Source organism: Magallana gigas, chromosome 3 (genome assembly GCF_963853765.1).
Source record: "Magallana gigas chromosome 3, xbMagGiga1.1, whole genome shotgun sequence".
NCBI lineage: Eukaryota > Metazoa > Mollusca > Bivalvia > Ostreida > Ostreidae > Magallana > Magallana gigas.
In genome coordinates this window covers 28,314,578-28,329,208 of record NC_088855.1, presented here as the reverse complement: position 1 = coordinate 28,329,208, position 14,631 = coordinate 28,314,578, and the positions used below count along the sequence as shown (strand labels likewise).

The 14,631-nt window shown below is 35.1% G+C and overlaps 1 protein-coding gene across 4 annotated transcripts; it reads left to right on the top strand.

Moving 5' to 3' along the window:
* Window positions 1–617: 617 nt before the first annotated feature.
* On the top strand, window positions 618–12,997 carry LOC105346572 (uncharacterized). 4 transcript variants are annotated; one of them, XM_011455204.4, is made up of 12 exons: window positions 618–725; window positions 6,047–6,173; window positions 7,405–7,495; window positions 7,705–7,854; window positions 9,942–10,103; window positions 10,422–10,577; window positions 10,805–10,892; window positions 11,029–11,114; window positions 11,206–11,278; window positions 11,366–11,556; window positions 11,896–11,970; window positions 12,303–12,997. In XM_011455204.4, the coding sequence occupies exons 2-12, from the start codon at window positions 6,126–6,128 to the stop codon at window positions 12,539–12,541; spliced, it is 1,359 nt and encodes a 452-aa protein (XP_011453506.3). In that variant the 5' UTR covers window positions 618–725; window positions 6,047–6,125; the 3' UTR covers window positions 12,542–12,997. The 4 variants fall into 4 exon arrangements, with proteins under 4 accessions (XP_011453506.3, XP_065935201.1, XP_011453503.3 ...); XM_066079129.1 differs by having other exon boundaries at window positions 10,422–10,634; window positions 11,899–11,970; XM_011455201.4 differs by having other exon boundaries at window positions 10,422–10,634.
* Window positions 12,998–14,631: the final 1,634 nt, after the last annotated feature.

Sequence of the window (14,631 nt, the reverse complement as noted above, 5' to 3'; positions counted from 1 at the left end):
TTGCTTTATTTTCATTTCGCATAATTATGAACCATGCTTGCACCCGAACAGTACGTCATTTGCGAATTGCGTCGCGTCGGGGGGGGGGGGGGGGGGGGGGGGGGGGCAATCACCTTCTTCTTAAACTAAAGAAATACTATGGAATTTATAGGATAATTACTATGACATGACTCGTTTTTCAGATACCATACTCAGTGAAATGTTTAGTTTTATGATATATAGGTACCTTCATTCAAAATTGAAAATGTTTAGCCAGAATATATACGCCATTTATTTACATCTACAGAATATGATTCCTTCTATTTCTTACGGAAACTTATAGTTATTTCATAGCCCTATAAAAAATTACAGGACTGAAATCTACACTCCCGTTTATGAAAAATCGTTAACGCGGGTTATGTATTTTTTCTGCAATGTTGCCACCTTCATATCCCGCATGAATCACCAAAAATGAAGTTAAGACAAAAGTATGAAAATTAAAAAGAAAACAACTAGATAAAAATACGAAGTGAATACAATGTATTAATGATATAAAATTGGAAAAACAAAAAGTCATTGTATTGAAAAAATAAATAAATAAATAAACGATGTATAATTAGAATTATTGCACAGACATTCCTCCATATCATACATATAACTTTCGTTTTAGAACAAAGAGTAAGTAGATGAGTAATAACAAGTATACTTCCTTCGTGCTGTTTATAACTTCACTTCCATATATGATTGTAAGTATACATTATATTTGTATAATTTATTTGTTTATTAAAGGCCTTTTTAAATCCTAATCAGACCAAATCTTTAACTTGAAATATTTTAAATATGTTGATTAAGCATTTCCTGTGTGATTACTTACTTGTGTTTAGGGTGTTCTCAAAAGAGAATAGGTATTAATGAGACCTTACTGTTTAAATTTCAAGACATCTACCATGTTTGAACAACATATCATTATGTTGTCAAACCGAAAGCTGGCATGAGTTTATGATTGCGTTGACGGTACATCTTGATACATGCGCGAAACAATAGGCCTGTGACATTTCAAATTGTTTACTCATCAGGTATGGTGTTCCTTAGTTTCCTCACTAGGGAGACATGTGAATGAACCGAGTGGCTTGTTTGTTTATTTTATTGTAAAAAGATCAAGTACAAACTAGTAGACTAATTGTTCTCGAACAATTAGAGGTCTTTCCACCTCATCGTTTTTTATGTTTGAAATAAGATTGCTTCAATAGAATAAAGTAATTTTACTGCGTTACTTCATAAAAAAAATGTCAAACGATTAAGTTTGCAATTTTTTATTGCTTGACCTTGACCTTTGACCTTTATTTCATTTTCATCTGACAAGGTAGACGCTTCAATATCAAGTGGTTCGATGTATCTATGATTATTGATTTAAAGTTATTTGTATTTTTTATTGAATGTTCGAAACTTTCAGGGGCAATAACTGCTAGAAAGGGACTTTGGACCCTGTCGGTATGAGAAGAGTGAAGAAGCGTCTAAGTATACTGAATACATCAGTAAAAGTTTCAAGTCTCTATCTCTAACGGTTAATGAGGAGTGGCGATAACAAGCGTTTTGTACAATAGAGGCAATAACTCTATAATTGTTACATGGTAAGGGTCAAAGGGTGATATTTTGAAATGTCTGACGATGTCCTACTACATCCATGAACATTTTTTTCTCTACCATACCAAACAAAAGAGATACAAAAACCCATTAATTAAGAGATTTCAAAATGACCTTGACCTTTATGTCATTTTGTTCGGCCAAGGTAGACGCTTCTATCCCAAGTGGTCCGAAGTCTCTATGATAAGTAATAAAAAAGTTGGAAGTGGTTTTATAGAAATGTAAATACTTTCAGGGGCAATAACTACTAGAAAGGGGGCTCAGATCCTTTCGGTATGAATAGATTGAAGAACCCTCTAAGTGTACTGAAGACATTGGTAAAAGTTCCAAGTTTCTATCTCTTATGGTTTCAGAGGAGTAGCGATAACAAGCTTTTCGTAAATAGGGGCAATCACTCTGTAATTATTCAAAGGTATGAGCCAAGGGGCTATATTTTAAAATGTCGTAAGATGCCCTACTACATCCATGAAAAAGTTTTTCTCTACCACCCTTAAAAAAAGAGATGTAAAAACTGATTAATTAACAGATTTCCAAATGACCTTGACTTTTGACCTTTATGTCATTTTGTTCGGCCAAGGTAGACGCTTCCATCCCAAGTAGTCCGAAGTCTCTATGATAAATGATAAAAAAGTTGGAAGTGATTTTATTGAAATTCAAATACTTTCAGGGGCAATAACTGATAGAAGGGGGTCTCGGATCCTTTCGGTATTAGTAGATTGAATAACCCTCTAAGTGTACTAAAGACATTGGTAAAAGTTCCAAGTCTCTATCTTTTATGGTTTCAGAGGAGTAGCGATAACAAGCTTTTCGTACACAAGGGCAATAACTTTGTAAGTTCTGGGAGTGATCAAGCAAAGGGTCATTTGGTACCATAACTTTTAATGGCCAATAACATAAAGAAAAAATTGTTTTAATATCTCTTGAAATAAAAAAGCTGTCCCTGGAAAAAAAGAGAAGAAAAAAAATAAGAATAATAATAATAATAATAAAAAACATAAGAAAAACAAAAGGTCTTTCACCTGAAAGGTGGAAAGACCTAATTATACTTTTAGCACCAGGTGACGGTAGGTACTTCGAGTATACATACTAGCATACTCAGATCGAGATCTTTTTCTCAGGGGGTTTGCCTGAGGTATAATTTTTTTGCATAGGGGGGGAGGGGTGGGATTTACCATGTATATTGCAATTTTCAAAGAAGTATAGCGCCATTTCCCATTATTTGCCTACACCCTTGTTTTAGCGGGAAGTACCTGTTACTAAAAATAGATACAGGTACAATGTACCTGTCGTAAAATGATTATCGAAACCCAGGTACTGATTTTATAACAGCGTCTGTAACCATTGGTTTGTCATAAATTCAGGAAACCTGCATTGAGAAATGAATGTATACATGTAGATCTCTGTGTATAAAAACAGCTGATATTCTGAACCGTGATAACTTCCAGCAAAATTCAATGAGTGTAAAGTAGATAGAGAACATGACTGTATAGTGTTATAAAAAAGGTCTGTTTATACTGGGTGTGCTTTTACTCAGGATTAAACAAGAGTTTTTGAGAAAAATAAATAACCAGATTAGATACATGTAATTTAAACTCTCTATTCTTATCATGCTTTAAGTGAAAAGGAAACAGATATTTACTACTTGGTGGAATCGATCCAGTGACAGCAAAATCAAAGAGGCCTACGCGTTACCACTAGGCCACGCATATTACACATTCATACTTCATAGGGTGTCTTTTTAAAGCTGCTTGGTCCGATTTTATATCAAATTTTATGCACGCTTTTAAACGATGGCTATGCTTAGTATATGTATAATGATAGACATTGCAGTAGTTTTACCCGTCAATTATGCCAAATTTCAATGAAGAAAGATACGTACAAAATTTGCTAACAAAACAAACGACATTAAAAGGTACCGCATTATTTCGCCTCATGTTAAATTTCACCCCTGACGACGAGACGGGTATGGTTGTATTACGAATTTGACATCGCATTAAATAAAGGTCGAAATGATCAGACAAATTACAAATAAACATGTGTACGTTTTGTTCGCTAATATTTCTAAAGTCTGCTTTCTTTACAATCGATGCATAGCATGCGGGTTGAATAACCCCAATCATTCGGGGGACGAAACCAAGCGGTTTCCTTTTCTAAACATTCCCGTGATGCATTTTGGTTTGTTTTTTCGTTTGCCCAAAGAGAAATTATTTTTATTTACTTTCAATATTTCTAACTTTGAAAGGAGACTGATTCTGCTGGTGTAAATAGGAGAAAGTCCATAACTTTCTAAGATAAATGATTTGTATGAAAAAAATTTTGATACTGTAATTACAAAAAAATCGGACCAAGCAGCTTTAATGGGGTAATTGTGAAATTTTGGTTCATTTTGGATATACACGTACTTTCACTAAATACTGTATAATATTAAAAAAGCCTGATGTTTGCAAAAGCGTTATATTTTGGGCGAAATCGTACATTACTCGTAAGTGCGCTATTCCGCTTTTCACGACCCCCAACTCCCTCTAGAAAATACTAGTTATCAATGTTTCATTCACCTATTTATGTGCATTACTGGGAGGAAATAATTGTGGCCAGGATTGATAAGAAACTCAAAAAAGATGATCAATAGGACAAATACATATAAGTGTTGCTTTTCTAAAAAAAAAAAAACCCCGTCTCTCCTCGATGTCTTTTTAGAAAAATAAGATTTTGAGGGTTTTTTTAAATAAGCTTTTACTTAAATCGTATTTTTGAGCAAACAAAATCTTTAAAAAGCATGATTTTTTAAAGCCTTAATGCCGATTATACAGGGAGTCCAAGAATATTTGATACCATTTGAATAATATAAAATTTGATAAAAATTTGTAAATTGTGACTCAAGTTAAAAGTAAAATCGTTTAACATTTCCCACAAATAAGTGTGGGAGAAAAACACTCTTTGAATTATGATGAAACAAATTTGCATCATATTTCTTTAGTTTTTAAAAGATGAATTGAACGAGAGAGCAGGCGTCTTCCGTTTTAAAACAGTTACTGCATCATCAAACACAGACTCTAAATATAGTTGTACGAATTATACAATATGAATATTCTGGGGGAAACGCCTCAACAAGCAGTAGATTCTTCTAATAGTGAGAAGATTTGAGAAAATGGGATTATGTATAGTGGCTGTTAAGAGGAATTTTACTCATCGACTGGATGTTGTCTTTGATAAAAAATAAAAGGACGTCATTTGGAGTTATGTTTTTATATACAACGCTCAATTTGTCAAAGAGGTATGGATATTTGTGAAATTTGTTGAACATTTATGCATTTAAATTATACATTTATGAAAATGCATTTGATTTTTTGTCAAATTAATTTAATCAAAAGTTATTAAAATAGTAAATGATATCAGATATTCTGGGACACCCTCTGTACATGGATTGTGTTTGCGTCCCATTTTATCATTCAGTGTAATGTTATTTAAACAATAAAATGTTTTGTTTGAGGATTCATGCGGTAGATGAAGGTGGCGACTTTGCAGGAAAAATACATGTAAATTTTTTCTGCCATGATCGCTACCTTCATAACCCGTATGAACCATCAAAGAGAGCGTTTTTATTGTTTATATAAACATCTTTTTTAACTAATTAATATCATAAAAAGTAAGTAAAATTCACTAAATTACTGTTAATATACATAAGTAGTTAGCTGAAAGAAACAGCCAAACGTCGTCCTGTGAGACTTTTGAGTTTGACATCATCATGATTATTTTGTGCAGTCCCTGATTTTTCTTCGTTCCCTGTAGGTTTCGACCAATCGATAAACAGGTCGTGTCGATTTCAGTCCTGTCAGTTGCTTGTCAGTTTCAGCCGCTGTAGATTTCGACCAATTGATAAACAGGGCGTGTAGATTTCAGTCATCGCAACAAAGATTTTCGACTGGTTTTGATTTTCCTTCTGTTTGTTCACAAAACCGATTGGCAGTCATTTTAAATATTTCTATTTGGCTGTCTTTGGCTCAAAAATATGGGATCCAGCCTAGAATGCACCAATCAAGTTAACGCTTTACAGAAGAAATTACACAAATGTTTCATATTTCAATCTATTAGCCAATACGCAATGACTTTGTAAAGTGCCTGGATTCCATGATAATTCTTTGTAATTTCAATACATGTATATGTTTTGCGGATGAGGATCAGTGACCATCTATAGGATGATAACAAAATTGAACTGCATCAATTAAGAAGAAATGCTCAGAAAAATTGAACATAGAAAAAAGAATTCTGAACCAAAAAATAATCATTACTAAGTATCCTGAGCATTCAAGATACCATTTTGATATTATGAATATGGAATTGGACACAATAAACAGATTTTTTCAGCATTTTGTGACAAATTGTTAGCAATTTGTTTTTAAAGGTTTTGTTCTCCTTTTACAAGCTTGTACTGAGACACGACAACCTATCAACTATGGCTCCTTAACGGTTTCTTCTATGAAGTTTAACGGGATGTGTCCGGAATGGGTTTTGAAATGCTTTTCGGCGCCTTTTTAATGCTTATATTCAAGGTACGTATATTCTTTTTTTAAAGATTAAATTTTACAATAAAACGAGTAATATAAGAATAACGCTTACGAAAAAATGTAATTCAGAATATTTAAAATGTACGTTTATCAATTAACCATTTTAAGAAATTAGTAATAACGACTCAAGAGCAAAGTCATGGCATTAGTTATGGGTATGTGGCATGCCTATTAAAATTTGCTTCGCGATTTCAGACTTTGTTTTTGAATTTTATGTACGGAATAGTTTATCTGTGAATATTGAATGATTCACCAAAATTTGAATGTTAGAAATCATGTACCACGCGTGATACAGAGAAAAGAAGTGATGTTATTATATGAATAAAGCTCGAGTCTTATTAATATTTGTTTGTAAACACAATTTAAGTAAAGAAATTACCATTTCTTTGACGAAAAAACTTGTGAAAACAAGATTAACTGATTCAATGCGTACATTAATTTTTTTTTATCAACAACAAAAAGCAACATGATATTGAAACTTATACCAATACAGCCCATACATGTATGTAAACAATTACAGGACTCGAGTTTGTTTACAAAACAAAGAACTCATACCTCTGTAACTCGCTTGTAATTCAATATTCGATTTTCAAATTTTGACAAAGCATTAAAAACATCCATATTGATCATTCTAGACATTAAAAAGTAATAAATTTTTTAAAAGTTGAGCTTAAATCATGTGTAAGTCCCTTTAAAAAGACTATGATCTGAAATATAATAATATAATTTTATATTCAAAGAAAGGCACTGTATAACTAACCGAACAAATTGGACTATCAAGGAGAACCCTAAATCGCGACGTCAAAATTGTATCGGACATCTTGATATATCAGTATGGATGACAGTACATCATTACGTCATCGTTTAAAATTTTTTGATTTTGTACAATTTTTGAAATTATGATTTATTTCTTAAAAAGGTAAAAGATGTTAAAGCGCAAGAAAGGAGGAAACGTACTATAAAGTTTTATATCCCCCCCCCCGCCCAAAAAAAGAGAAAAGTATTCGTTACCAGTATTGGGGCATCTTCCCTGAAAATTTACCTTCTGATTTAAGCTTATACATGTAACCAATATGCACTGTCGATTTGACAGAAAAGAATATCATCGAGTTAAATTGAACAAAAGCAAACTACATTAAAAAGCATGTTGAAAATGGTCGGTTTTATGTATCCTACATGTTTTTGTTAATCAGTAAATACGTATATAAAATTTCAGGAACTTCATTGTTTTGAATGTCATGGTAATCCTGACGCTTACATCGATAGAGGAGACAGGTATTGTCAGAAAGTCTACAACTGTAAGACAGGTAGGTGAAAATAGCTTAGATTCATATAAGCATGTACAAGTTTGAGCGCCTCGGGAAATAGACTTGCTCTCGGGGAACTGGAAATTGCTGCCTCTAAATGAAACATACTGATAATTTCTCCTTCTTGTGTATTTACTGCAGAGTATATTGTAACTTATGCTTGGAAAACAGTTTATTTTGGATAAATTTTTGCGACTTTTCTTTTCTAGATCATGAAATAATTGACTGCTCCGTTAATTGTGAGTCCGATAGGTGCAGGGCGTGTCCGCACGGTCAGGTTCAGCCTTTCCTGATTCAGTCCACTACACCCGAGGTAGACAGGAAATGCTTCACCCCCAAAGGCGTGTGCGCCCAAGACTGTAAGTATACACTCAGAATCGCCCTATCATTTTAAAAAAGAAATTAAGACACTTACATGAATTTTTCCTCAATATTACTTCCTACCACGTATACGGACTTTGTATTTTCGTGTATACATGTATATGATATTGTAAGTGGTGATATGAACGTTCAATTGAGTTCGTATGATTTTTTTGGCCACATTTTGCATAATTGTACACAGCTATCTCGCTCACTTAAGAGCCACACACAATCCTTGTACACAAAGTGCACTTTGAAAGATTTAATTAACTGTAAATTTTCATTTCTGTTTAAAAGTTTCGAATGCTTATCTACAGGTTTTCCCTACGCTCAACTTGGAATGTCAAATGTCGAAGTATAAGAAATACGAAGCTTACAACGCTTTGTTATGTTAACAAGGCTCGTGTCTTGCTTTTGTTTAGTGGATTCAATATGCTGATCAAGTTCTGTTTCAAACAGTCTTTTTCTATCGCTAGTTTTGTTATGGGCTCACAAAAACGTTTCTGGTGGTTGTCACATTCGGTTAACCTTTGAACTTGATATTTTCTATTAAGCGCTCAAAATGTTAACAAAAATTTGCCCCGAAATGTTTTGCATAACAAAGATTGTGATCCCTGTATCTCCATTTAAACACAACTGACACAAACCATTGGAAATTTCACAATGAAGTATTGTTTACAACAAAACTGGAATTGTTTCATTTAATATTAACCAACATCTGAAGCAAGTCAGATAGTAAACGTATTGAAAAAAGGTTAATTGCAATTTTATCCTAGATATATACACTGTACTATGAAAAATACTTTGAAAAATATTCCAATATCATTACTTTTAAAAGATCAATTCTATTTAGGAATCAAAATTCGGTTGCCACGCATAGTCACGGGTTTTCTTCATAGTTTACAATTTGATAGACTTTGATGAGTAAAAAAGCCTAACACCATTTATTTGTTGCTATGTGGTCTCGTTGTCATGGTAACAAAGTGTAAAGATGTGAAAATGGCGTTTGAATGCTTATTTGAGAACGTATTGTGAGTGTTTTGCAACAATTTAGGGTATCCAGGGTACATGTAGAATATATTTAGAAAAAAATTGTCATTTTTCTATGAGAAAGAAAAACATTTATGGAGAAATGCATATTTAAAAAGTGTTTCCATGGTAACTAAACAAAAATTTCAAAACATGATTTTTGAATTTGGAATGCAAATCTTGAATTTTTTGTACATACTATTCTGATTGCGCAATAAAGAATTAAAAAAAAATGAAAATTGAGAACCATTGCTATGGTTACAAGCTAAAAAATAAGGTACATTCTGATATTTTGAGGCATTTTTGGATAGATTTAATTCACATATAAAGTAATATATAATACATCTACCAAGTATTATTTCTTCTATTTCTTTACCAAGTATCATTCTCTCTATTTCTTATGGAGACTTATAGTTATATAATTTATAGCTCTATAGACAGGACCTGATAGAAATTACAAGACTGTAATATACACGCCCCATTTATTGATTGGTTGAAGTCTACAGTGGCTAAAATTGACAAGAAACTGACAGGACTGAAATTGACACGCCCTGTTTATCAACTGGTCGAAACCTATAGCGACCTAAGAAAAATCACGCACTGCACGAAATAGTTATGATGATGTCAGACTCAAAGTATCTCAGGAGACGATTTGGCTGTTTCTTTTAGCTAACGTACTTATGTACATCAACAGTTATTTAGTGAATTTTACTAACTTTCACAATAAATTTTATTGTTAATTAGTTAGATGTTAATATAAACAATAAAATGCTTTCTTTTGTATTTCTTGCGGGTTATGAAGGTAGCGACCATTGCAGAAAAATTTTTTCTTCATATCCCGAATGAACCACCAAAGAAAGCATTTTATTGTTTAAATGTTGGACTAACCAATATTAACGATAAAACAAAATAAAATTATGGGGAAATATATTACATGCGTTGTGAATTTATGAAACAAATGATTATCATTTTTGCCAGTGTTGATGCTATTTAAGACTAATGTCCTTTACAAAAATATGTATGTATACCCATTTCAATGGATTTTGTTTCTTTATAGCGGTCCCTGTTCGCAATGGTAGTTCAGTTCCTGGATGTCGTAAGACGACTTGCCAGTGTTATTTGTACGACTGTTGGTACGGAGAAAACCCATGTATTTGTAACAAGTACCACAGGAAGTGTCCTGTGAATGAATATTTTGTATATGAAGGAGGCAGGCCTGGTAAGAAACTTTTCTCATTTTATAAATCACTGTGTATGGATTTTTAAAAAAGTGTTGAATTGAGAACCGTATATATATCTGTTCGTTTTCACTTTCTGTGATTATTTCAAAATCTTATTAAATAAAAAATAGAATAAAAACATGCCGAAATATTACGTATTAAAAGTCTTTCAAAATCGCATAAAAAGATTTTCACAAATTATTTTGAATTTCTACACACTTTCGCAAAGTCTGCAACACAAAAAAAAACCCACCTGTATAAATACGACATTTCATTCTTGTCCATTAATTCATTCATCATTGTATACACGTACACAGGTTGCAAGAAATGTCCACCCGGCACAAATAAAGAGATTGTAGGTTGCGGGCCTTGTCGGACGATTCCCGTGACCCCAGACACCAACATTTCTACAACCACCGCAACCACAGAAAAATCAACCACCGCAGCCACAGAAAAATCATCCACAACTTCCGGTTTGTTCATCAATCATAACTACTTGGCCATTTCCGCTCGTAAAGCGGAATCTATTGGTTTGTTCATCTGCTTTTGGTGTACATTTTTAAAAACGTTGCAATTTTGAAATAGAAACAGCAGCTCTCCGTTTTCTTATTGGGGAAAACTCTAAACATTTTAACAATTTATGGAAATCAAACAAATCCACATACATCTACTAATGAAATATATCAATTTGCTGTTGCAGGCTTTTCGACATTGACCTCAGAGATGACAACCTTGTCTATCACAACTCCATCTACAGAAGAAAAGGAGAATAATTTTTGGCTCATCATGTAAGTGAATTTACTTCTTTCTTTTTTTTTTAGAATGATTTTAAAAAGAGTTTCGTAAATTCATGTACGACTGGTTCATTTGATCTCTTAGCTAAATAAATACTGATTATAATTATATTAATGCCTATAATTTCAGAATTGGATCAGCTGGTTCCGGATTTATCGTTATTGTTCTTATAATAGGAATCTTCGTCTGTGTGCGAAGGAGTCGTTCAAATGGTGGTACGCTTTAAGATTATTCCTATGAAAAATTTATTCAAGAAAATGAAAAACTGACTTTTTATAAAGAACACACAAAATTATGTTTAATCAGGCATTCTGAATGAAGCGGAAAAAAGGGAGGAAAATGCAGATGAAGCAGAAAATGAAATTGGAACAGTTTCAAGGTATTTTATATTAAATCAATTTAGGAACGCATAACTCAATAGGCATATGCATACTAAAAGTAACCTCTCGTCGCTTTCCTATTCCAGACCTCTTATTGTGCCTGAAGTCAGTCTGCTGTCAGAGGCCTGTTCTACTCCGAGGTCTCCTGTCGTCTCTGAGACGGGACAGCCCGGGGTGTATCATCCCAATGACCCGCGGGCATTGTGGCACATTAGGGCTCTCCAGGGGCGATCACTAGAGGATGAATCTCACACCGATTCCTCTATGAATACTTCAGGCAATCAGTTTAATTAGTTACACACGAAAAAGGAGACATACCAAAAAGCGAAGGAAATGAGCAATTTTCATAATTTGATGTACATGTCATGTTGTAAATTTTGAATTTACTGGTCTTAAATTCGCCCGCTAACATCGAGGGCGAAAGAGGCAAAAATAAATCGGGGGCAAATATTTTCTGTTTTCAGTAGTTCTGCAGCTTTGTTGATTTTGAAATAACACTTAAGTTCGATCATTTTCGAATGCTTTTTGTCATAAAATTACATGAGAATCTTTAGCATGTATGCCCACTTACATTTTCCCAAAAATTTTTATCGAAAGCTTTAATTTATTATTTTAGAAGTCGAGGACAGGGAACGTTTGAATTCTTCTTGCATAGAAACACCAGCGGTGGATTCAATGGGGAATTCGGAAGGTAATTAAAACCATTTTAACAAGAGCTTGGACTTTGGGTAGTTGAGTCAAACGGCAATGTGACGTAGGCCTGTCTATTTCATTGTAGGCCACTCAGCTCTTTGAAATCAACAGGATTTGTCTGGCTTTAGCGCGAAGACTACGCAATTGGTGTATATTTCGCTTGAAACCAGCGTCATTTTAATTTGTTTTGACGCAAGAAATAGATCGTTACTTCCTACTGAAAGTCCAAGGTCTTGTTAAAATGATTCTGTATCAAGTCCTATTATAGAATGTGACTACTATGACAATTATTGGCTGTACATGTAAACATGCAGTACATTAAATTTACAGGTGTCAACTATTTTATTAATAAGTTGAACAACGAAGATACCCAACCTAAACAGCCAGTTCAATGTGAAGAAGATACTCTGGTGTCCCATACAGTCCAAAAATACCTTTACAGTGACGTCACACACCAAAAGGAGGTTCTGTGTGAGCAAGGGTTTCACAGTCTGACCAACGAAAAATCGCTTTGTCCCGTCAGATGTGTGTCGGACAAAACTGACCCCAAATATTGCACGGATTCATAAGATTAAAACACTGGTTGTTATTTGATATTTGATGTAGTTTTCCTCTAATGTGCAAAATGTTCTTGGAGTGCATGCAACATGCACTAACATTCCAAAATTAGAATCGCCATTGTACAATTTGTGAAGTCCGAGTATGCAACGTGTAACGTTAGCGGTATTCGTATTTATGTCTAGTCAGCTCGTTGTGATTTACAAGTACGTGTGTACTTACACCTGATCTCGCTTACTAGTATCCCAGACTGCGAGCAGTTCTCGAGAGCGAGAGTCTGGGATAAGCGAGACTAATTCTTGTGTAAGGAAGCAGCTTCTTCTTAAAACGAAAAAGCTGTTTATGACTTGAATAACTTTAATGGAGATTAAACTGTATAATTTTATGTTTTCATTTTATGGTAAATGCTTTCGATAATTTACAATTGTGGAATTGGCATTATGTTATTAAATATATTTTGTTTTGATGCGATCTCTCACTCTCTTGTCTTTACGCACGCATAGAGTGTCTACTTCGGCCTAATATAACACTATAATTTGCCCCAAGATATTTATGCAGGACATTTAAAAAAAAAAATTCCATTTTCATAAATATATTGGCCAGGGATTAAATTATTTCCCGTAGAGCTGCAAATCTGCAGCTACTTAATTATTCCTAACCGAATTCATACACAATTCATGTTGAGATCAAGAGTCACTATTTTTACCCGTAATACATTGTTTCACTTTACGTGGCTGAGTGGTGAGGGGGTTTAAAAAATATTCAGAGGCAAGTTAAGTAATGATATCTAAATAGTATAGAATGTCTCAGAAATTTGTTGGTATTAAAATTTTCACAGAATATATTTCAAAACTATGGTGTCCGGATAAGGCCATTTGCGTTAGCGCGACATCGCGTTCAGGTAAACGAGACATCGCGCTAACACACAACACGCCGTCGCGCTAACGCAACTTTGCATAACACGCCGTCGCGCTAACACACAACACGCCGTCGCGCTAACGCAACTTTGCACAACACGCCGTCGCGCTAACACACAACACGCCGTCGCGCTAACACACAACACGCCGTCGCGCTAACGCAACTTTGCATAACACGCCGTCGCGCTAACACACAACACGCCGTCGCGCTAACGCAACTTTGCACAACACGCCGTCGCGCTAACACACAACACGCCGTCGCGCTAACACACAACATGCCGTCGCGCTAACGCAACTTTGCATAACACGCCGTCGCGCTAACCCACAACACGCCGTCGCGCTAACACACAACATGCCGTCGCGCTAACGCGTGCATGCCTACATATTTAAGCATGCGCAGTCTGATATTTCCGGACACGACTTCCTACTAGACTGTGAAACTTGCAAAGTTGCGTTAGCGCGACGGCGTGTTGTGCAAAGTTGTGTTAGCGCGACGGCGTGTTGTGTGTTAGCGCGACGGCGTGTTATGCAAAGTTGTGTTAGCGCGACGGCGTGTTGTGTGTTAGCGCGACGGCGTGTTGTGTGTTAGCGCGACGGCGTGTTGTGCAAAGTTGCGTTAGCGCGACGGCGTGTTGTGTGTTAGCGCGACGGCGTTATGCAAAGTTGCGTTAGCGCGACGGCGTGTTGTGTGTTAGCGCGACGACGTGTTGTGTGTTAGCGCGACGGCGTGTTGTGCAAAGTTGCGTTAGCGCGACGGCGTGTTGTGCAAAGTTGCGTTAGCGCGACGGCGTGTTGTGTGTTAGCGCGACGGCGTGTTGTGTGTTAGCGCGATGTCTCGTTTACCTGAACGCGATGTCGCGCTAACGCAAATGGCCCTATCCGGACACCATAAATAACTCTGTCAAATACTGCTGCTCGATCGTACAAAAATCGAACTCGATTTAGATATTCTTAATTTAAGGATAAATATGTATACCAGATTTTATTTCAGTAGGTGCAGCTTCTGCAAAGAAAATGAATGGAAACTGATGATGGGCCGACAGGCCAACAGACAGACAGCAGCAAAGCAATATGCCCTTCCTTCTTCGAAGGGGGGCATAAAATGCTGGTTGTTTTTCTTAGACCATCGGACAGTCCTTCGATATTGTCTATTCAACATATCGTTGCTTTTCGATTTTAACCAA